The sequence below is a fragment of the Schistocerca americana genome, chromosome 2 (assembly GCF_021461395.2).
Source record: "Schistocerca americana isolate TAMUIC-IGC-003095 chromosome 2, iqSchAmer2.1, whole genome shotgun sequence".
Taxonomy (NCBI): Eukaryota; Metazoa; Arthropoda; class Insecta; order Orthoptera; family Acrididae; genus Schistocerca; species Schistocerca americana.
In genome coordinates, this window is record NC_060120.1 from 687720799 (window position 1) to 687746592 (window position 25794).

The following is a 25794-nucleotide window of genomic DNA, read 5'->3' on the forward strand; positions in this document are numbered from 1 at the left end:
TTTAGGCCTTTTGGAGTAACTCCAAGGGACAAACAGGTTTCAAGAAACAGAATGTGGGACCTTAGTTTTGATAGTGCAAAGACATGTTTTTGAAAGGAACGGATGTAATATGGGATGGAATTCATGATGGTAAGAGAGGACAGTTTGGAGAGTTAAAAATCATGAGAGTGCAAAAAAATAAAGCAGAGGGTGGGGGGAAGAAACCACCAGAAGAAAAGCAATGAAAAAAACTGGAAAAATTAGAAATATTCTTATGGAAATTGTTAATAAGAGATAATGAGTGGGTGATCTATATTGATACGAAAAAAGATAAAAGGAAAAAATCGATCGGGAAAGTTGTGAAAACAGACAAAATTTTAGAAACTGGGTAAACAGAAAGTGAAAGTCATAGGACAAAATGTAAACTACTTAGCTTGGCAATTAAAGTGATGCAAGAGACGGCAATAAAAGGCAATCAGAGCAATTTGCTGGAAAACAAATGCACAAAAATGTGAAAGAATTACATATAAACAAGATAAGTGAAAGGTGGAAAAGAAAATAGCTCCCAAATCTGCAAATAAATCGATGACAGATGATCGGGAGACGGCCGTGCTGTGTAACGAACTGTAAATTGTTGTATGCAGATTCATAAATAACAATGGAATTGTTACATGCAAATAAAAATGAAAATCGACCCATCTACAAGCACAGAAATCGGTATTAGAAAAGATGAAGGGGAAAGTGCTGATTAATCTTGGTGAAACAGATAAATAAATGAATGGATTAGCACATAAGGTAGAAAACATACAACAGTTTGGACAAGACAGACGACAACAAAGACTGACTAAAGGGTTAAATAAGAAGGAATGATGGACACATGGACTAATATAACAATGAAAAACAATTACCTTGTATACTCGAATAATTTGTGCACTCCAATTTTGAGGAAGAGGAAAAAAAAATCATTTTTTGCTTTAATTTGTTTTATTTACAAAAAAAAATTGTTCCAATGTTATGGTGTGTTCAAAAGTATGTATAATAACTACTGGTTTGAAGCAACGCTGCTGTACAGGTTGATACATCGTTAAAACGCAACCGATTCAGTGGCGTGCAGCTGGCCAGCTGGCCAGCTGGCGGGCGGGCAGCCAGCGGTGTGCAGCTGGCCGGCTGGCCCATTAGGCGGGCGGGCGGGGAACATTATCACCGCCAGCTGGGACTCTACGCGTACCTACAATAGCAAAAAAAGAAATGTGAATTACCGGTATCTTGTTTAAGAATTTGTTAATACGGCATGTGCAATAAAATATATTGTTTCTCACTGCCGCCAGTTCGTATCATGATGCTGGATTCTCCTTTCCTGTTCACTGTGTTGTCGAGCGGCATCTCAAAATAGACTGGAGTTTGATCCGCATTACCAATTTGCGATAATATATAGGACTGTTTACGGTGCAGATTTATCACATAATGATGAAAATTCACTATTTTTTCCCCCGTAATCGCCTGGAAGCCGCTGAGCGATAGTAGTTTTCCTCCGCAATCCTAAACCATTTCGGTTGAAAAATCTTGATAGCCAGCCCCGGCTAGCTTTGAAACTGGTAATGCCTATTTCTTTGGCTAAAGACAATGCTTTAAGTTGGCACATTTCACTTGTCACCGCGCATCCATATTGTCGCTTCTCATCTACATAATCGCAGAGCCTTTTCTTGAGGCCCGGATGCTTCGCTTTTTGGCCACGAAATGCTCGGCGATTACTATTAGTTTCTTGAAGCTGTGTTTTATTTCTTTGCCAGTCATGAATACAACTCTCACTCATGTTGTACTTTCTTCCTGCTGCACGGTTTCCATTATTCTCGGCTTTTTCAATAATTTTCACTTTTTCTTTAGTAGTGTACGAGTGATAACAAGAACTTGTAGCCATAATTAACAAGTTTGAAGATGTTAATACTTCACTCCTAACGTGCTACTGATGCGTCACAGACTAAGGCCACAACAATGCAATAGTATAATGGGATGTATTGTTGGAGGCAGAGCAGTAACAACAATGTTTCGAATAATCTGCGCACCCCAGTTTTTCATCCTAAAATTTGGGAAAAAACATGCGCAGATTATTCGAGTATATACGGTAATTATTGACAAAATTATTTAATTGGATAGATAAAAAATCTACTCACCAAGCAGCAACAGAACACACACATAAAAGACTGCTGTGATTGGCAAGCTTTTCAGAGCCAGTGGCTCCTTTTTCAGTCAGAAGGGTTGAAAGGGAAGATAGAAGTGTGAAGGAAATGGACTGGAGAGGTCTAGGAAAAGGGGTAGATTTTTGGAAAGTCACCCAGAACCATGGGTCAGGGGAGACTTACTGTACAGGATGAGAAGGAAAGACTGACTGTTGGGGACTGCATCGGACGAGATTTGGAAACCTGAGAGCTTAAAGGTGGAAGACAGGGTAATATGCAAGACAGAGATTATTACTAAAACATCGTGCACGAGTTAAAGTTTGAGAAGCTAAGGGCATTGTACAAAACAGAGGTGGGAAGGGCCGGTGCAAAATAGTTTGGAAAGACAATGAAGGATGTAGAGAACTAAAACGGAGCGAAGCAAAGAGTAGTTACACTGAAGATAAGCTGAGACAGAAGAAATTATCATAAATTAAGGCCAGGTGGATGGTGAGAACCGAGGACATGTTGTAATGCTAGTTCCCACCTGTGGAGTTCCGAGAAACGAGTCTGGGAAAGAAGCTAGATGGCATGTGTGGTGAAACAGGCGCCAAGGTCACAAATGTCATGTTGTAGAGCATGCTCTGCAACAGGATATTGCAAGTTGCTGGTATATGCACCCTCCTACCACCACCTCTTGCCCTGTAACTGGCAAAACATACACTATCAAAGGGAGAGCGACCTGTGAAACAACACGTCATATACCAGCTATTATGTAAATACTGTCAGCCTTCTACATCAACATGACTACCACCAAATTATCAATCAGGATGAATGGGCATAGGCAGAGGGTATAAACTGGCAACTCGCAATATCCTGTTGCAGAGCATGCTCTACAACATGACATTTGTGACCTCGGTTTTGCTGATGAGTGTATGCCGGACTAGTTTGCTGCTAAGCGGCCAGCCACATAATTCAGGAAGATGTCCCCAACATTTTCAAGACTCTCTTCATTATCATTATTGAAAAAAAAGAGGTGTATATAACCTGGTAATAAAGCCCTGTATAAGTTTCGATCTAGCCACAATCGACTAAGCGTGTATTCAAAATAACATAATACTTTCTTTACATGGCTAAACAGTGTATGTTCTTCTGTGGAATAAATCTCTCAAAAGTATTGAAGAAACCATAAATATGTTAATGTGGTGATTTATTTCTGAAATTGCCTAATTGATGATTCTTATATAAAACTCGTTTGTGAACATTTACATCAGTGAAGCGGAAATACTGATTTAAATGATGAAAGCATGGAATGGACTGAACTTATGACTGCTTGACTTTTTGAATATTTCAAATTTATGAAGGTATAAGAGCTATACATTGCCTTTCATTGGTAAGTGCAAGACTTAAGCATGCAAAACCAATTACAGTTTTCAACAAACCTTTGAAATACAGCAGATGGCTTTCTGGCTACTCCTTCCCTCACCTCCATCTGTAGCAGCAGACAATGGGCTGCGTAGATCGGAAACCAGCCCCATGTCACCCTCACTGGTCACTTATGCCAGAGGGAGAACTCAGATGGCCACACTTTCTGGACACTAGGCATGCTAAACCATCGCTTGACCAGTATCTTGTTCTGCTCTGACGAGGCAACATCTCTAGCATGCTCTCGGCAGCTCACCCACGCAGTATTGTTGTCCACCGCATTTCACCGGGATATGCACAAACTGCAGAATTCTTACCCCATCATTGTTATCCTGTTTGATGAGAGGAGTGCTACCGCAATTTTATGAAGACACCTTCCCGAGGCAATTCTACTGATTACGGGAGCACAAAACCTGATGCTAGATGTCTAGTTTGTCCTCCTCGTATCAGCAATTGGAATACCTGAAACGATTTTCCCACGCTGCTGGATGCCGCTGAACAAAGACTGCAAGCCACACATGGTCTGCCCGGACCAGACCCTCCTTGATTAAGAGGGATTAGCTCATTTCAAATGTTACTGTGGTCACTAGCTTTTGGGTTAATATGCCAGAACCAGCCCACATGGCTCTTCCAGCTTTCCCCATCACGTATTGCTGTTTTCTTGACTAGCACACCGCATAGGAATGTGGGCCACTCAGGTGTATAGAAGGGAACACAAATCGTTCCTTCAGCTTTAATGGAGACTGGCTATTTAACATAAAGATTACTGAATGGCAACGCCACAAGTAAAAGTTATTGTAGTTATTATAACCAACCATAATCAATGGTGCTATAAATATGTAACATTTTTAACTGATCAATTTGCACATCACCAATACAAAAAGAAAAGATTTTGTGCCCACAAACAGACTGCAAGAACGGAATGAATCTGCTTTAGTACAATTTAATTACTTTGGATATCAAGTGGATTGGCAAGTCCTACTGAAAACAACTGTATGTATGATACATACATGACAAAAAACTGATAACGCAACTTTGTACACATAAGAAGATTGTACCACTGCAAGTGCCTCCCTCACAAATTTGGTACTGCATAAACATATCTACATGGCACACACGTCTTAAAACAACCTCTGCACACTTCACAAGATACTGTTACTGTCTACTCCTAACTACATACACCGCAACTTCAAAACTCAAACCTCAACCCCTGATAGGACCCACACCCTGCATATAGTTGAATAACTGTAAGAAGATCCCTGACAGTTGCAGTGGACTGGGTGCCGCAGCTCTGTGTGCCTACTGCAAACAATCACATTACGCAGTTTTGTAACAGTCTCTATGGTAATGCCTCAGTGTTGCCAGAGCTCTGCAGATGGCTATTGTTTTTGCCTGTAACCATTTGCACTTCATAGTTGAAAGCAGGTAATAGTATTGCCAGCTGTCAGGGATCAACTTACACTAACTCAACTATAGCTGACCTTTACAATTTGCCACATCCTCCAAGACTCTGTCCAAATACTCCATGAATTAGAGATAAAAAAAAAAGGCCAAAACTCTGTTGTTAACTTTTCCACCAAAAACCCCAATCCCACAAAGTTTCACACCTATCCAAAGGCCTCATCTTCAGCCTCACAACAAAGTTTAACCATGATGGACATATTGAAGACCTACTCTACTTCTCCCAATTTCTACAGTGGAAACATCTCTTTGCTACCAATCCCTCCAACCACAACCAACCTAGTCCCAACATTGAACCTTGCCTCTCCCAGTTAATACCACCATCCACCCATGGTCCCCCATTGGGTCACCTTTTGGGAATTCCTTACCTTCAACTTGGTATCACCATCCTTCCCATATCCCTTCTACAAACACATACCTTTCAGCAAAGGAAACAAAAGTCATACACATCCTCAAAACAGATCCTGATCTTACCATCCTCCCTGCAGACAAAGAGCCCACTACTGTTGTGATGAACAACAGTAACCAACTAACAGAAGGCTTCTGCCAACAGTCTGGCTCCTCCACCTACAAGCTCTGCCATAGTGATCCTGTCCCAGAAGTCCAAAATAACTCCAATCCCTACTGAATACCATTCCAGTACCTCCCTCTCAACTCCGTTTCCCTAATCGCACTAAACAAAACGCTGCACAAGCATACCATCTACTTGCTCCCCAAAATTAATAAACCCAACAATCCTGGACACCCCACTGCAGTTGGTTATTGTGCTCCCCCTGAAAGAATTTCTGCTCTTGTTGACAAAAAGCTTCAAGCAACTGCCCGAAACCTGGCCTCTCACATCAAAGTACACCACCATCCCTCATGCCGATGGCCTCGCTGCTATCGAACACTATTTCTCTCAATGTCCTTCAGATTCCAGACCCACTACCTCGTTCCCTATACACTACCACTACAGCCTAATACATAACTACTTCTCTTTTGAGGTATATTAACAAATTTGTGGAGCCACGAGCACCAATGTGACACCACCTATGCCAACCTTTTTATGGGCCATCTAAAGGAAACCTTCCTAACCTCCCACACTTCCAAATCCTTTGTTTAGTTCATGTTCATTGATGATATCATCATGGTCTGGACTCACGGCCAAGACACCCTATCATCATTTCTTCACAGCCTCAGCACCTTCTCTCCGCTTCACTTGGTCCTCCTCAACCCAGTGTGCCACCTTCCTGAATGTTGAACTTCACCTCTCTGAAGGCTCCACCCTGCAATCGAACCTACTATGTCAAAGACACCAACCAATTCCTTCACCGACTCTCCACCATCCACACCCCTTTATTCCCTGGATCCCTACTCATCACTCATCCCTGTACATCAACATGCCTCATGCCCATGGTCTTACCACTATTAAACACTACCTTTCCCAACATCCTTCCGACTCCAAATCCACTACCTCATTCCTATTACACCTTACTAACTTTTTCCTAAACCACAACTACTTCTCATTTGAAGGGAAGTTATATGAACATATCCACAGCAAAGCCATGGGCACTCACATGGCACCCTCCTACGCCAACCTTTTTATGGGCCATATAGAGGAGACCTTCCTCACCTCCCAAACTACCAAACCCTTAGTCTAGTTCAGATTCATTGATGATATCTTCATGCTCTACGCTCAGGGCCAGGTTTTTTTCATAACCTCAACACCTTCTCCCTCTCATGCTTCATGAGATCCTCCTCAACCCAGCATGCCACCTTCCTAGATGTTGGCCTTCTCCTCTCTGGTGGCTCCATCCCCACCTCCATCTACATTAAACCACTAACTACTAAAAGTATTCACATTTTGACAGCTTTCATCACTTCCACACCAAAAAATCCCTCCCATACAGCCTGGCCATAGGTAGAGGGCTTATATCCAGTGATGGAAACTCCCTTATCCAGTACACTGAAGGTCTGACAAGGGCCTTCGCAGACAGGCACTACCCCTCCAAGCTAGTCCTCAAACAGATTTACGGATTTCCCATGCTATATCCTCAATGCACCCCTAATCCTCCAACCATCCCCAAAGAATCAGTTACAAAGTAGTGTCCCATTGTTACCCAATACCAACTTGGACTAGAACAGGGATCATATCTACAACATCCTAGTCCATCCCTATGCCACTCCCAACCCCAAATTCTTGTGACAGGGGTCATGTCCCTGTGAAAGACCCAGGTGCAAGACCTGTCCAAACTACCCACCCAGTGCTTACTACTCCACCCTGTCACAGCTTTATTCTACCCTATCTGTGGCAGCACCAGCTGTGAAAGCAGGCATGTCATATACCAACTCTGCTGCAATCACTGCAGAGCTTTTTATATTGGTATGACAACCAACCAGCTGCCCACCAGAATGAATAATAATTGCCAAAATGTGGCCAAGAACAAAGTTGACTAGCCAGTTGTGACGAAGCAAGCTGGGATCTCTTTACTGCCTCTCTTGTTTTGCCATTTGCCTCCTTAAATTAATTTTATTTTCATTTTTGCCTAATTACCATTAATATGCAATGGTATAATCTGATTTATTTTGACCATTTGCTACAGATCATTATAAGGTGTAATCAGTAATTGTTTCTGTTGCTGACTTATAAACAAAAATAATTCTGTACTAATTATAAACATTTGGAAGAACTACTCGGCTCCTTAAAGTATTTATTTGGGTCTATTCGAAAACATATAAGCAAAGCCAGTCCTTAATTAATTCCAAAATAATTACCAGGTGTGTCAAAAGTATTGTTTGTGTAAAGATATCTGTTAATTTCATTATTTAAACAAATAACTTGGCCTAACTTTTGTGGTAGAAGGAACTGTTCAAAATTAGGAATTTTTTGATGTGTTCAGTTAATTGAATGTGTTATGTTCTAATTGTAATTTCTGTAACTTAAACATTGAACAATGTATAGTTTCAGTGGCTATTATTGTGAGGATATATAAAGGACTGATTTTTGGTCCCGAGACAGTCAGTTCACAGCCGATTTTCAGACGTGAAACATGTATTAGTTAGACTAACAGCAATGCATCAACTTAACAGTGGAATAAATGTAACACAAATAGGTCATATATTAGAACAATTAATGATGATGTCTGTTTAATTAATGACAATGTCTGTTTAATTTATTTGAAATATAGTGTCACACATACTGCATTATTCTGCAAGAACTGTGAACTGTGTGGTTAGGTTTTACTGCTCATAGATGTTCAACAGCAAATTATTGTCGCAGTATGCTGATGTTGCCTGCAACATATTAATGAGGCTTATCAACATTTACCAATTGTGAACTGGCCATATGGTTGTGTAATATTGGGGAGGGTTGTGAACAGTGAAAGTAAAGAACTGTGAAACACAATTGTGCAACTGTCGTCTACATCATTTATAGTAGTCACTGTTGAACTTCCACCCCCCATTTTCCAGCCAGTATAACAATGCAGTACATCGACACCGAGGACTATCAACGAATAAATGAAGCAGGAGAATGTCACACAGTGTCACAACATGCTCAATTTCAGTGGAGGCTTCACAAGGCAGGCCATCTGGAGCTTTCCTTCCACCACCAGATTTTATAAATTACATGGATGAGAGTTATCCTTGCATCCTGTAACTTTACTAGCCTCAATCTCCCGCAGTTTCCCCTTTCTCTGTGGTGTCAGCCCCTCCTAATTCATGTCTCTATGTTACCATCACCTTACGCCACACCCCACTGGCTCCAACACCTGAGCATCACACTCCAGCCTATGCACCAGCCACACCTGCCTTCAGCATTTCTAGCCAGCAAGCCAGCTACCTCCCTCTGGGCCACAATCTACTCACCTCCAACCCCTCTTCCTGCGTCCCACCTCTCTCTCCATCCGCCCTTCCTATCCAACACAAACCACATTCCATCAGTCCACCTGTCAAACTGCAATCCCTACATTTTGTGTCCAGCTGGCACCATATAGGGACACAGGCAAGCGCTCACATTGTATGTGTGTGTGTGTGTGTGTGTGTGTGTGTGTGTGTATGTGTGTGTGTGTGTGTGTGTGTGTGCGGGTGGGTGGGTGGGTGCACATACACATATGAGTGTATTCTAACTTGACAAAGGATTTATTCTGAAAGCTAGCAAGTGTTCCTTCTTTTTTCTGTTGTCCTGTTGATAGAAATGGAAATGAGCGTATGCCCCTTGCGGGGCAGGTCCGGCCGCCTTGGTGCTGGTCTTATTACATTCGACACTACATTGGGTGACCTGCGCGCCAGATGGGGATGAAATGATGATGAAGACAACACAACACCCAGTCCCTGAGTGGAGAAAATCTCCAACCCAGCCAGGAATCGAACCGAGGCCCATAGGACGGCAATCCGTCACGCTGAGCACACAGCTATCAGGGCGGACGTCCTATTGATGACTCAATGCTTCTGCTATTCAGTGAGTGGTCTCCCTTACTCCCAAATTATTTACTTTCTTATGTAACTTTGCTTATTTAAATATAAAGAGATTATCTACTTCCCATCTCATTTTCTTTTTCCGAAACACAAGGATTTTTACTTTAAGTAAAGAATATGCTATATAATTATATGGAGTATTATAGGTTTTAATATTACAATTAGAAAACAGAAGGTGACCAGAGAATAGGCCACTGACATACAGATTTTATTCTGGAAGATTAATATCTGGAGGTAGATCATTATACAAACTAATCCAGATACAGAGACTGCCTACAGCAATAACTAACAATCTATTTCAGAACTGGCTTTATACACAAGAAGTATAAATATTTTCTACCTTCCTCGTATACACACGGTAGCAGTATCCAGTTGATTCTCGACCAGCCCGGCCTGTTCTCTGCCAGGCTTGTGCTTGTGAAATTCTTTGCACTTTCAAGATATCCAGCCCTGTACCAGGATGGTGTGACCTAGAAAAAGTTTAAGACAAAGTTACCATTGTTAAGTTATTTAACAAAAGAAATAACTGAAATCTATAGCAATAAGAGTTTTAACTATAGCTCATACCTCGCTTTCACCATTCCACTATCTATAACATACTTTATTCCACTGATTGTGACTGATGTCTCAGCGACATTTGTGCTTAGTATTACTTTCCTCATGCCTTTGGATGTAGGTCGAAAAACATCTAACTGCTGATGTGATGGCAAGGATGAATATAAAGGATAAACTCTTAAAGGTGGTGCCTTGCCCTCCAGGTCCTGAAATTATTGAATAATTATAAAATAATATGTGCACGTCAAAGTAAAAGTAACTTATGTAAAAAATACTTATCTTAATTATATATACATACACTCACATCAATGAAATTTAGCATAATTAAAGAAAACAACTTAACTGATTTTATTACCCATAAGTAACCTTAACAGAAAATTCTTTATTCAACTTGTAAAACTGAACAAGTACCATGTATTTCTTTCTGTTATTACTGTGTTGTACAAACATCACAATAAAAAAATTCTTTCACTTACTGTTACACAGACAGAAAAGGAAAGTGTTATATTATGCCCACCTTAACTAAATGCTATCAAACAGATACTCCAGTATTTATGTTCTGTGGAATATTATGTTTAAAATTAGATCCCTAGGCCAGCTTATTTTCAATAGAGAAAATAGCCATTACTACAGACAAAAAATGGTATGGTTACTGGGTGTGTCACACACACTCTAGGTGATGGGTTGGGGGGGGGGGGGGGGGGGGGGGCGACACATCATGAAGGAATTATGTTAATGGGGCGGAAATGAATAGATGCAATTTACATGTACAAACAAAAGCAAATTATTATAATTTCAGAAGAATTGGATGATCTATTCAATAGAAACAGCTCCACAAACTGAACAAGTCAATAAAGCATTGGTCCACCTCTTACCCTTATGCAGGCAGTTATTTGGCTTGGCACCGATTGGTAGAATAGTTGGATATCCCCCTGATAGATATCATCCCAATTTCTGTCCAATTGGCCCATTAAATTGTCAAAATCCTGAACTGGTTTGAGGAACCTACCCAGAACACTTCCAGTGGATTCAATTGTAGGCAGATTCAGCTACCTTGCTGGTCCAGGTAGGGTTTGGCCAGTATGAAGACATGCAGTAGAAGCTCTTGCCGTGAGTGGGTGGGCATTATCTTACTGAAATGGAAACCCAGAATGGCTTGCCTTGAAGGGCAACAAAATAAGACATAGGATACCATCAGAATACCTCTGCACTATAAGGGTGTCATGGATGACAACCAAAGGGGTTCTGCTATGAAAAGAAGTGGCATCCCAGACCATCACTCCTGGTTATCAGTCTCTGTGGTGGGTGACAGTCATTTTGGAATCCCACCACTATGTGGGGAGTCATCAGACATATCTTCAGCCTGGAATCTCATTGACTTGAGTAGAACTGTCTTCAGTGATGAGTCGCGCTTTGAATTGAATCCCTATGACCAGCAAAGATGTGTCTGGAGACACTCTGGACAGCAATGGAATACCAACCTGTCACCCACCATACAGTCCAAAAGCCAGGAATGATGGTCTGGGGTGCTATTTCTCTTCATAGAAGGACCCCTTTAGTTGTCATCTACAGCATTCTTACAGCACTCTGTAAGTTGACAATATTCTACACTCTGTTTTGTTGCCCTTCATGGCAAGCCATCCTGGACTTACATTTCTACTTCTATATCTATGCTCTGCAAACCACTGTGAAGGGCATGACAGAGGGTACGTCCCACTGTACCAGTTAAACCAGTTTTTTCCCATTCCATTCACATACAGAGCACGAGGAATGCCTGATTGAATGCCTCTGTGGGTGCTGTAATTATTCTAATTTTGTCCTCATGATCCCTATAGGAGCAAAAAGTTGGGATTTTTAGTAAATTCCCATAGCATCATTTAAAATATGTTCTTGAACCTTTGTTAGTATACTTTCTCAGAACAGTTTACATCTGCCTTCAAGTCCATATCAGTTCAAATTCTTCAGAATCTCTGTGAAACTCCCCCCTGGATCAAAGAAACCTGTAATCGTTCATGCTGCCCTTCTCTGCATACACTCAATATCCCCTGTTAGTCCTATCTGATATGAGTCCCACACACTTGCGCAATATTCTAGGATGGGTTGTGTAAGTGACCTGTAAGCTGATTACACTCCCCCAGTATTCTACCAATAAACCAAAGTTTCCAACCTTTGAACCACTTTGAAATCTTATCAAAATCAGACTGAATATTTATGCTTCTTTTGGACAGCAGCTCATCATAGATAAATGCATCATCTACAAGAAGTTTCAGGTTAATATTAATGTTGTCTGTAAGGTTATTAATATATAACACTGCAAGGGCCCCAAAACACTTTTCTGGGGCATACTCGAAGTTACTTTTACATCTGATAATGATTCTCCATCCAAGATAACATGATATGTCCTCCTGAGCGATCCAGTCACAAATTTCAATTGGTACACCATAAGAACATGTTTTTGACAATAAGCATAAGTGTGGTACTGAGTCAAATGCTTTTCAGAAATCAAGAAATACTGCATCTAACTGACTACTTTGATATAAATCTTTCACTGTGTCTTGTACGAAAAGTGAGAGCTGGTTTCAGATGATCGATGTTTTTGGAATCCATGCTGATCGGTTTGAAGGAGGTTGTTCCAGTCGTTTGAGATACCTCATTGTGTTTGAGCTCCGAATACATTCTAAGATTCTACAACAAATTGGTGTTAAAGATACTGGACAGTAGTTTTGTGGATCACTTCTACAACCCTTCTTGTAGATGGGTATGACCTGTACTTCTTCCAACTACTGGGCATAGTTTTTTGTTCGAAGGATCTATGACAGGTTAAAGTTATTTCATCCATATTTTCATTGGTATGAGGATTAAATTGGGGCAATTCTCTTGGGTTTTCCTTTGAAAAGGGACATTTGAAAACAGACTTAAGCATTTCAGCTTTTGCTTTGCTACCCTCAATTTTAGTTCTTGACTCATACACTAGGGACTGGACACAAACTTTGGTGCCAATAACAGCCTACACATGACCACAATATCTTTGGGTTCTATGAAAGATCATTTGACAATATTCTGCTAGAGTAGTCACTGACAGCATCACATATTGCTCTCTTGACACCCAAATGCATTTCATTCAGCATCTCTCTATCTATAGCCCTACACTTTGTTTTACACCTGTTATGCAGTAACCTCCGTTCCTTTACAAGATTCTGTACAGTGACTGTATACCATGGAGGGTTTCTTCTATTATGAACTATTCTACTGGGAACGTATCTATTCAGTGTGTAGTCAACTGTTCTTTTCAACTTGAGCACAGTTCCTCTACGTGCTCCTGTCCAGTGCTGAAGTTCCAGGTTCCTCATGAAAGCTGTGACACTACTGATTTTTTTATCTAGTTTACTGGACATATATATCTTTCAGCTTGTTTTAGTTGTCCTTTGTACTTCAGTAATCATTGCTGCCACAACCACATCATGTTCATTGATACTAGTTGTGCTGTGGACATCCTCTAAGAGGTCAGGTATATTTGCTGGTATTAGATTCAATATATTTCCATCATGATTGGGGTTCCTAACAATCTGTTCTAGGTGGTTTTAAGAGAAGGCATTTATCATCGTTCTGCAGGATGTCTTATCATATCCATCACTAATGAAACTGTAACTTTCCCATTTGACTGTTTGATGATTCAAACCTCCTCCAATGATTACAGTATGATTGGGGAACTAACGTACAAGCGAACTGATGTTTTCTCTAAAGTTTTTGGTTACATCAAGAGATGAGTCTGGTGGGTGATGAAAGGATCCAGTTACCCTTTTATTCCCACCTCTGAAACTGTTTTTTTGCTGAAAACAGTTTCACTAGTAGCTTCAACTTCTACCTTGGTGGATCTGAGTTTCTTCTCTACTGTGACAAATACACCACCTCCATTTCCCATTATCCCATCCTTACGATATACAATTAAATTTTCCCCAAAAATCTCACAGCTATCACTTTGAGGTTCCGAATAGCTTTCTGCATCTAGTATTATATGAACTTTCCTACTTTTCAGGAGCACTTTGAACTCTGGCACTTTTTTTGCGAATGCTCAACAGTTAACCAAAGGGATTTTAATGTTCGTGTGGGAGGCATTTCTTTCGATCTTACACTGATACTTCTGGGTTTCCTACAGCTTTTGTTATCTGGACCCCACACATGATCAGGCTACTTGTGTAGTGCACACCTGACCCATTGAGCAGGACCCTACCATTCTCAACCCTATGGTGCAAGTCGAAGAAATTTGTCACAGAACCTTCGAAGTCTCTGTCACAGTCCTTCCACTCGACTCAGAACTAAGGAGCCATGATCAGTTACAGGGACAATGCTGCAAATTGTGAGCTTCACTGAAACTCTATGAGTAAGACTGGTCTTATTAACCTTCTCTGCCAGTTGCTGGAATGATCCAAGTATAAGGCCCCCAGGCATAAACACCAAGTGCACCTGGTGTTTTTTCCTGCCCTTGCTGCCATTTCCCTAAGTGATACCATCATTCACCATATGTTTGAACTGCAAATGATTAATAGACCGCGACTCTTTTGCATTTGCCTTCTCTTAATACAAGATAAAACAGATTTCCCAACTGGTTCAGTTCAGACAAGCTCAAACTTGGTTAGGGGATGAGTATAACACCCTGAGTGCCCAATGGTCTCTGTTCACCCAGTAAAGGATCCCTATGTCTAGCGCAGAAATGCCACTTGCAGTCAAGTGAACGAGTGATGACAGATCCCGATCTCCTACATTTCAGCAACATAATGCCCATCTGCACACAGCGATAGTTTCTACTGCTTACCTTTGTGCTTGGCAAACCCTACCTTGGCCAGGAAGGTTGTCAGATGTCTTTTCAATTGAGAATGTTTGGAGTGTTACAGCCAGGACCCTCCAATCAGCTTGGAATTTCGATGATCTAATGCGCCATATGGGCAGAATTTGGCACAATATCCTTGAGGAGGATATCCAACAACTCTTTCAATTAATGGCAAGCCAAATAACTTCTTACATAATGGGCAGAGGCAGAGAAACAGATAATTTTTTGATCAATTTGTGAAGCTTTCTCTCTTCAATAAATCACCCAATTTTTCTGAAATTTTAATCATTTGTTTGTCTGTACAACACATCTATCAATTTACATCCCATCCGGATAATTGCTACATGATATTTTTCCCATACCAGCTGCCACACTATGGTTATTGTTCCAGTTCCTGGCGATTTTCATAAGACGTATGTGAAATGAGCAAGCCTTCCTTATCTGAATGTAGCTGCACTTATTAGTGTCTGAGAATGATGGAACTTGGCAGACATGTTTGTGTGATGTTTTAATATTCTTGAAGGGTGTGATACTTCTGAAAACACATGCCTTTGTGTAACAGTACTTCACAAAACTGGCAGTAGTATCTTGCTTCACTTCTTTTATGATGCTCTGCACAAACTCTGCAAGACTGTGCTGGATATTTCTTTTTTTCATTTCCCACAATAGTCCGAACAGTATGTTCTTTAATGTTTCCTGACAATCAACCTGGTGGATCCTTAGCAGGTGCTCATTTTGTAGATTGGATTGCTTCAGTTTCCTCCCCATTAGCTGTGGAAACTTGTTGATCACTTGTCCAGCCTCTTGCAACTTCTTTTAGGAATGTTTTATATTTTTTTTGTATATCTGGATTTAGGTTTCTGTATACTTTGTACGTGCTACACAAAGTACAATTTTTATATATATATATATATATATATATATATATATATATATATATATATATATAAAAAAACACCTACTTACTTCACCAATTTTTTGGTTTTTCGCATTATCCTAAAATACAGAATATATTGATCAGCTCTGTCCACGTCTTTCATAAATTTATTGTACATCACAATACGTTTTGGTTTCTGCATAATTTCCCACTGTTGTGTTTTTCCCCTGTTGCAGCCATAGATGCATCATGAATTATTGTTATCATTCTCACCTCAGTTTTATCTTTCCATAACTGCAGCAAAATGTCACCTTGTCTTCCAAATGTAGTGTCACCTTTCTTTAGAGATTTGGCTTCTGTTCGTAGACATTGAGGGAGACCTCTATTGATTCATGTGGTACTTCAAACTCATGATTCCTTTCTAGAAGTGTTTCGGCTGTACTGTTGTAATAATTGTCTTCATAAATGTGGTGCCACATGCCAAGATGAGGTGGAAGTACATGAAAAATAGTGTCTTGAAGCTTTTTTCCTTTCCCAGAATATTTTTCGGGACTGGAGATATATACACTTACACTTTCGCAATCCATACGAACAAGCAAACAGTGTCTGATAACTTTTCCAGGATTGTATGTCCAGAACAAAGCCGCCCTCTCCATGGTCTCATTGCTTCATCCAGAGAAAGCTCCTATTTAGGTTTGCATAAGGTCTGAAATTTATCTAGGATGCACTGAGAGCACTGGTTCAGTTTTTTAGGGTCTGTTTTCCTGACCGCTCTGTAAGCAATTGTAATTGAAATGCCACGATTCCCATTTCTGCCCAAATCGATTTCTGCTCATTAGCTTGCCAAAAATCGGTGTCTCTGTTAGAGAATCTGTTGACCTATAGTCCTTCAAATAATATTTTTTAAATTTTTTTTTATTTGCCCCATGTAAATGGTTTTTGTTTTGTTTGTAATACAAGTTTCATTGTGTCGACATCTGGGCAAACAATTCATCTCCTAGAAATAATTCCACAGTGCTTATAATGCTATTGATCACACTGGGAAGAGTTTTTACACTTGGAATTCCTCTAAATGTTCCTAAAATGATGATCTTGTCCTTCTCCAGCCAACTTTCATTGTCAGAAGCTTCATCATTTACATCGTTCACAGTTATTCCACTTTTGTTGATTATAGCCATTTTGTTTTCTTCTTCACTTCCACTACCACTATCAGTAACATCATCTGAATCATTTGGAACATCAGAAAAATTGTCCACAAATAGCTCAGTAAGAATCTCGCACACACAAATCCATGTGAGCCGTATGCAATGTGTTACTAGAACTTTCCAGGTGCAGATCAGAACAAGTATGTCCAGAGGACATGCATATCCAGTTTATTGCCATTTTCATACACAAATAGAACATTAATCACTGACATGAGGAACATCATATCAAGAGATCACACTCACTGTTTGCTGTAGTGCAATGACTATAGAACTAGAAGTGACAAGACAGACTGAGGGCAACTGTGGCAAGAAGGGTATGCAAGTGGTCATCCTGAAGGATGACACCACAAGAAGGGAGCAAGGTTGGTCGACTGGCTCTGAAAATAGATGGATGGCAACAGCTGATGTCCAAGCAGAGCTTAGAGGCCGAATACCAACATGACCCATCGGGATCCTACACCTGGAAGTTGGGTTGAGATCTTTGGTCGCTGTGCATTGTTTACTGCTGACATCATACCAAGGACAACAGAGATTTTCATGGTCTAGAGCCTGTCAATTGGACATTTAGTGGCTCTCTGTGGTGTTCAGAGAATAGTCTCATCTATGTCTGTAGTGGTCAGATCAACATCAACAGATCAGGGATGGCCTGGTTGAAGGTCATAGTAAGCAGCTATTCTTGAGAGTTCATGCCATTTGGACTCCTGAAATCATGGCGTGGGTTGCTACTGGCAACAGGACTGATTTCATAATTGTTGAAGGGAGGCTGAATATTCATTAGTGTATGGTAAGAGTGGCAAACCCTGCTATCATACCATTCATGACCAGAAAGATGATGCAAGACCCCACACTGCAGTTCACACCACAATTGCCTTGAGGAATTTATGGATTCGTGATTGGCCAGCCTTGCCTCCTGATTTGTCACTCAAAGAGCACTTCAGGGATATGCTGGGAAAACATGCATTACTCCAGTCGGCAATCTTCATGAACAGATATAGCATGCATTTTCAGGCATGATATGATATTTCTCAAGATGACATTCTGAGGCTGTTTGCTTCCACACCACCACAAATACTAGGATGTTTTTGTGCCCGTACGGTCACAACTTATACTGCTCTTGATGATGGACATCAGTTCTGGATGAAGTGGAAGTGTAATCATTTGATACCCATGATGTGATGAACATCTCCACAAAGTTTAATATATAACAGGTTGATTCTTCATCATGTAACATATTCAATTTCTGTCACTGCACAACCTTTACAAAAATGATAAGCCAATGCTACAATCTACAATAGTCTTTTCTTTCCCCATGTGACACATCCATTGATGCATAATGCCACTTAATGATAATTTAAGAATTCTGAGATTTTGCAATAATGTGTGAATGTTAAGTGAGACAATCAAACAGTTTATTTCAAAAGACAGAATGATATCCACAAACGTTAAATTCATGAAGGAGCTGTGGGAAACTAACTAAAAAAATTGTAAAAAGGTGGCCATCAGTATAACAGAAAGCCAGTAATGAAGCTTCGTCATATGACCGAAAGTAGAGAGTAAATATTTAAGATATCATGAAAGATAAATAATGTTACAGCAATCTATGACTGGAACCAAACACATAAAACACAAGGAAATCCTACAAATAATTTAAGATATCATGAAAGATAAATAATGTTAAAGCAATCTATGACTGGAACCAAACATATAAAACACAAGGAAATCCTACAAATAATAATAATATTAATAACAATGTAGAAAAAGACAGATTTCTACTTACTGTAAGGAAGACATGTCAAGTTGCAGACAGGCACTATTATAAGACACTCACATAAAGCTTTCAGCCACAGCCTTCATCAGTAAAACAAACACACACACACACACACACACACACACACACACACACACAAAACCTCCAACTCCAGCATCTCAGGCCGGAATGCAAAATCACGTGGGATGCAAGCAGCAATCTGAGGGGGCAGAGAAGGGGAAGGGATAATAGTGTAGGGGTGGGGAGAGAGAGGAATGCTGTCTGGTGGAGTGTGCAGGGGCTACACTGCCAGCAGGCGCAGCATAAGGAGGTTGTGGACCAGGGAGGTGGGGAAAATTAGGAGCTAAAAAGGAGGGGAGCAGGGAAAGACAGGCAGATGCATTGGCAAAGGGCTGCAAATAAACAGGGTGGGAGATGACAATGGGGAGGAGATGATAGGATAGAATGGGTGGAAACTATTGGGTGGAGGGTGTGGGGCAGTATTTTACTGTAGGTTGAGGACGAGATAATTACGGGAGTGGAGAATGTGTTGTAAGGATAACTTCCATCTGCACAGTTCAGAAAAGCTGGTGGTGGAGGGTAGAATCCAAATCGATGGGGTAGTGAAGCAGCCATTGAAATCAAGTGTGTTATGTTCAGCTGCATGTTGTGTGACAGGGTGGTCTACTTTGCTCTTGGCCACAGTTTGGTAGTGGATATTCATTCTGGCAGACAACTGCTTGATAGTCATACCAAATTAAAAGCTGTGCAATGATTGCAGCAAAGCTGGTAAATGATGTGGCTGCTTTCACAGGTGGCCCGGCTCCTAATGGGGTAGGATAAACCTGCAACTGGACTGGAATAAGAGGTGCTGGGTGGGTGGGTTGGGCAGGTTTTGCACATGCGTCTTCCACAGGGATATGATCCTTGTGGCAAGCGGTTGGGATGAGGAGTGGCTTAGGGATAGACTAGGATGTTATGGAGGTTGGGTGTGTGACAGAACAGCAATTCAGAAGGTGTTGGAAGTACCTCGGGTAGTGTGTCCCTCATTTCAGGACACTATGATAAGTAATCAAAGCCCTGGCGAAGGAAAGTATTCAAAGCCCTGACGAAGGATGTGGTTCAGTTGTTAAAGACTGGGGTGGTACTGGGTGATAAAGGGGACATTCCTTTGTGGCTGGTTCTTGAATGTGGTGGGAAGATAGGGGGTGAGAGGGAAAATGGCAAGGGAGATCTGTTAGCAGACTATGTCTGGAGGACAGTGCCTGTCTGTGAAGGCCTTGGTGAGACCCTCAGCATATTGAGCAAGGGAGTTTTTGTCACAGCAGATACACTGTCCTCGGATGACCAGGCTATATGGGAGAGATTTTTTGGTGTGAAAGGGAGGATAGTGTCAAAATGCAGGTACTGTTGGTGGTTTTAATGTGGACAAAGGTGGGGATGGAGCCATCGGAGAGGAGAAGGTCAACATCTAGGAAGGTGCACGCTCGGTTGAGAAGGAATACATGAAGCAGATGGGGTTGTGAAGAAACCCTGGCCCTGGCCCTGTGCACAGATTGTGAAGATCTCGTCAATGAACCTGAACCAGGCTAGGAGTTTGGTAGTTCAGGAGATTAGGAAGGTCTCCTCTAGATGGCCCATAAAAAGGTTGGCATAGGAGGGTGCCATGTGAGTGCCTATGGCTTTGCTGTGGATATGTTCATATAACTTCCCTTCAAATGAGATGTAGTTGTGGGTAGGATAAAAGTCAGTAAGGTGTATGAAGAATGAGATAGTGGGTTTGGAGTCTGAAGGACGTTGGGAAAGGTAGTGTTCAATAGTGGTAAGACCATGGGTATGAGGGATGTTGATGTATAGGGAGGTGGCGTCAAGAATGATGAGTAAGGATCCAGGAGATAACGGGGTGGGGATAGTGGAGAGTCGCTGAAGGAAGTGGTTGGTGTCTTTGACTTGGGATGCTAGATTGCAGGTAACTGATTGGGTGTTGGTCAATGGGGGCTGAAATTCTTTCAGTGGGGGTACCATAACCAGCCACAACAGGATGGCCAGGATTGTTGGGTTTGTGTATTTTGGGGAACATGTAGAAGGTGAGTGTGTTGGGTATCATAGGGGTGAGGAGGGAAATGGATTCAGGGGAGATGTTCTGGGAGAGGCCTAAGGCTCTGGCTGAGTTCTTCTGCCAGGTAGTCACTGCGATTCATAGCAACAGTAGTGGAACCTTTGCCTGAAGGTAGGATGATTAGGTCAGGATTTGTTTTGAGGCTATGCACGGCTTTCCTTTCTTCTACTGAAAGGTCGGTGCTCTGAGAAAGGCACCTGGGCAAGGCTAAATTATAGGTAAAGGATTTCTGGAAGGTGACCAGCAGGTGATTAGGTGGGAGAGGGGAGGATCTCAGTTAGATGGTGGTATGAACTGGAAGAGGCACGGCTCAATGTTGGAATTAGGGGGTTCTGGTTGGAGGGATTGGCTGCAAAGGAGTGGGAGGGGGGAGGATCTCAGTTAGATGGTAGTATGAACTGGAAGAGGCAGGGCTCAATGTAGGAATTAGGGGGTTCTGGTTGGAGGGATTGGCTGCAAAGGAATGCTCCCATTGCAGGGATCGGGAGAAGGAGAGTACGTTTTTGGCAAGTCCAGCATTGTTAAATTTGGGTGTAGGGCTAAAGGTGATGCCTTTGGATAGGACTGAAACTGCTGTGGAGCTGACGGTTTTGGTGGAAAGGTTAAAAACAGAGTTACGGGAAAGTTTTGTCTCTAGATATGGCAGAGAGTTGGTAGTAGGGCTCTTTTGGGGTTGTAACAAGCTGTAAAGGTTGGTTAGGCAGGATTTAGCTGCTATGAGGAGGAACACTCTGGGTACAATAGAGGTTGTATAGTGTCGGCCCAAGGCAGCAGTAGGATGTCAGCAGGTTGGATAACTTGTGGAGGTAGTGCTGGAAAGCTCCTCCAGGTACTGTAGAGCAAGGGATTCAATTTCAGAGATGTCATGTACAGAGTAGAGATTGCAGAATAGTAGGATCTTAAGCAGAGCTGGTTTGGGATGCCTGTGCCATGGAGATGTGTTTTTGCAGTAGCAGGTTTGTGATGTCTCCTTTAGATGGCTTGTAAAAAGGTTGGCATAGGAGGATGGCATGCGGGTGCCTGTGGCTGTGCTGCAGATTTGTTTATATACATTCAAATGAGAAATAGATTACCCTATTGCACAATATGCAGCTGAACATAACACACTTGATTTTAATGGCTGCTTCACTACCTGAGACATCTGGGTCCTTCCTTCCACCACCAGCTTTTCTGAACTGTGCAGATGGGAGTTATCCTTATAATACATTCTCCACTCCCATAATTACACTGGCCTCAATCTATGGTGACATACTGTCCCCACACTCTCCACGCAACAGTTTCCACCCCCTCTATTCTATCTTCTCCTCCCCATTGTCATCTCCCACACTGTTTATTTGCAACCCTCTACCAATGCTTCCACCCATCTTTCCCCACTCTTCTCCCTTTTTGCTCATTTTTTTTCGCCATCTCACTGCCCCACACGCTCCTGACACTGCGCCCGCTGGCAGTCTAGTCCTTGCACACTCCACCAGACAGCGTTCATCTCTCTCCTCACCTCTACACTACCATTCCTTCCCCTTCCCTGCACCCTCCAGATTACTGCTTGCATCCCATGTAATGTTGCATTCCGGCCTGAGATGCTGGAGTTGGAGGTTGTGTGTGTGTGTGTGTGTGTGTGTGTGTGTGTGTGTGTGTTTTACTGACTGGCCAAAAGGATTATGTGAATGTCTTTCAATTGTGCCTGTCTGCAACTTGATGTCCCTTTACAGTAAGTAACACTCTGTCTTTTCCTACATTTTTGATACTCCTACCTGGAGTTTCCATTGATTAATAATAATAATGATAATAATAATACACAGAGATAAATAATACAAACTTACACCAAATAAAATTATTAAAAATACATGCAAATTCCATAAAATAATACAAATGTATCTATAATATTTCACAGAAGCTGCAACTGACCCGTGCTATAAGACGTATGTGATGAGCCATTGATTCAATTTCCTCCTGACCCGTCAAGAACACTAAAATGTCATGACTGAAATAGAACAAGAATGTTGACACATTTTGTTAGTTTTGCACGTCAAAGAATACACTTTTAGCTTAACAAAAAATCAAATCAAACTGTTTTATACAAACAATGGTACTATTAATCAAAATCATGTATTCAAAATGTGATTTTTGCCCTACTAACATAATTCCTTAGCTGGCTGGTAATAGCATACATTATAATCTTATGATACATACTGCACTGCACTCAAAAACATCCTGCTTTTGTTCTTAGGTTTTGTCTTTAGTGATACATAATAAAAATTCTGAAACTTTCTTGTCACTAGTGGTGCATGAGGTATGTCTCTAAAGTTTCCATCCTTGTTCTTTAAACTGGGATGGCTGGAGGGGAGTGCGGGGTCTTAATTACATCTTAGTGAAGCTTATTATGATTAATCAGGGTAGATTCCAATGTACATTGCACAAATTCATACTGTGCAGTTGTTAGTATCAATAAAATAACAATCTTCATGGATTTTGTTATGAGAAACTTACGTGGAAGGGATGCAGACCAATATGCACTTCAGAGAGCATGCTGAGCCAAAATCTGATACACTATGAACAACGTCTATTACAGTTAAACAGAGACAAACTGGTTGCTAAATGACCAATATTGAATTAGGTCTCTGGTGGCACAGGAACATCTGATGATTACAATTATTTGGTTTTAATGTGCTCAACACTGTGTTTAGGTAAGGTTATGTTAGTGTACCCTTAAAAATTCTTGTTGAATGAATGAATGAAATTAACATAATAAATGAAAAGAACCAGTTTGCTTTTGTTCTACAATATTACTTTTATTGTGTTAACTGGTTTTTGGCTTACAAGGCCATCTTCAGACATTTACTGAGTATTGTCACCAAAGAAGTTGCAATGTTTGCAAACAACATTGGAAGAGAAGTAACACATCTAAACGGAAGTAGAAACATACAGTAAGTAACATCTTTGACAGTGAGGTGGTAATGCAATGAAAAAGTAAAAATTGAAAGTAAATAAATAACAATGGAGTAGGCAAGAAAACCTTTAATACAAAATAGGAACCGCATGCCTACATAACAGTTTCTATTAATAAACAAATAAAATAAGTACTAGACAAGGCTACATCAGGAGGTACGAAACAAGGAGAATGATACACAAACCAATTAAAAGAAGAGACCATTATCAATGTAACTACAGAATATATAAGGAACTTAAGCGATATCAGTAAGATAAACAGAAATAAATAAATGCAGGAAAATGGAAGTGTTTGAGGGAACCTACAGTAAATGCAATCTTTGAGAGTGTGGTGGTACTGCATTTTAACATTAACATTATATTCAAAACAGTGAATATGTATCAGTCTGCATTAAATAGATGAACAAAGTGAAGTATGAACAATATTTGATGAGACAACTACAAGAGGTGTTAAATATGGACAGTAATACAAGTACCAGTAAAAAGAAAGCCTTAATTATTGAAACTACAGTCTATATGGAATACAGAGACAACTTCAATAAAACAAAAGAACTTAATGAAGACAGGAAACTGGAAATATGTAGGAACATACGGTGTGGGAAGTAATGAACAAAAGAGATGATTACATGAAGTTTAGGAGAGGGGAAGTGTTGAGCTGTGTCTGGTCATTTAGGGTTAGATCTGAACTGTGAGCAAGATGTTTGTTAATTTCCAGGGCTTCCAGCAGGTTGATTTTATGGCCTTTGTTTGCTAAGAAGCACACGGGACACTGGCTGGTAGTTATGACCCTCACTCAGTACATGCTCAGCAAATGCAGAGTCAGAATTCTGCAACCTCCAGCTGCGTTCATGTTCAGCCAGCCTAGTTGCTATTCTCTGCCTGACTGACTGATGTAAAATTTGTCACAGTGCTGATGCACAAGTCTAATGTCAATCTTGTGGAACTGAATGACTTGAGACTGGCCACTCAGACATGCTTGGCACAGAACTATTTCCAGTTCCAAGGGACTCTTTATAAACAATTGGATAGCTTAGCTATGGGTTCCGCTCTTAGTCCACTGTTGGCTGAAATACTTATGGACCATTTTGAACAAAATTTTCTAAAAACAGAAACTCTGAGTGCAAATATCAATACTGGTTTAGATATATAGATGATGTCCTGTATATGTGGACTGGTACTACAAGACAACTCAACACATTTTTGAAAAACCTAAACAGTCAACATAAAAATATCCAGTTCACAAGGGAGATTGGTACCAGATCCATAAACTTCTTAGATCTCACCACTGACATCAGTACACACACACATTATTTCAAAATTTACAGAAAAACTACAACTACAGATACAGTAATACCTTCTTGCTCACAACACACCATAGCTCACAAAGATGCAGTTTTCCATTCAGTAGTACACCGTCTCATATCTATCCCCATGTCCAGAGACGCTTTTAAAGCAGAGTTAGATACAATAAAATTTATTGCCACAGCCAATGGCTACAGTCCAGTTCTTATTGACCACATCTTGCACAGGAATCAAAAACGGAAAATTATACCCCACCTCTATGCCCCTCCTGCTTCCCCTCCACTGTCTGCAAGAAATGGTGTACACTACCATTTCTAGGTGAGGTGTCACAGATAGTAGCCAAAGCACTGCAAGCCTGCAAGTATAGGCTTTCCTACTATGTTAGGAACACGACAGCCCAGTATGTTTTTAACAGCAAAGATAAAATCTAGTTATTAGCCAACAGTGGGGTATACAAATTCACCTGTTCTGATTGTGGCAAATTTAACATCGGTTAGTTAGGCAGAGACATGGCAAAGGCAGTGGATGTTTCTTGGTCACAGTTTGTCTGTGGCCATTCATGCGAACAGACAGCTTGTTTAACGAAGGCTGAGGCCAGGAGGGTTATGGGAATGTAGAGATATTCCAGGGAGAGTTCCCACCTGCACCCTTCAGAAAAGCTGGTTTTGGTATGAAGGATCCAGATAGCATAGGCTGTGAAGCAGACATTAAAATGAACTATGCTGCAGTAACTGGGTGG

General features: G+C 41.0%; 1 protein-coding gene across 2 annotated transcripts in view; it reads right to left on the reverse strand.

Moving 5' to 3' along the window:
* The window catches only part of LOC124592734 (ATP-dependent RNA helicase DHX33), a 140231-nt gene that overhangs the window by 36708 nt on the left and 77729 nt on the right, over nucleotides 1–25794 (reverse strand). For both annotated transcript variants that reach the window (XM_047131865.1, XM_047131866.1), the window contains 3 exons: nucleotides 22713–22788; nucleotides 10044–10237; nucleotides 9817–9946 (listed from right to left, as the gene is read on the reverse strand). In XM_047131865.1, the coding sequence (XP_046987821.1) occupies nucleotides 9817–9946; nucleotides 10044–10237; nucleotides 22713–22788 (400 nt within the window). The remainder of the gene's footprint in view (nucleotides 1–9816; nucleotides 9947–10043; nucleotides 10238–22712; nucleotides 22789–25794) is intronic.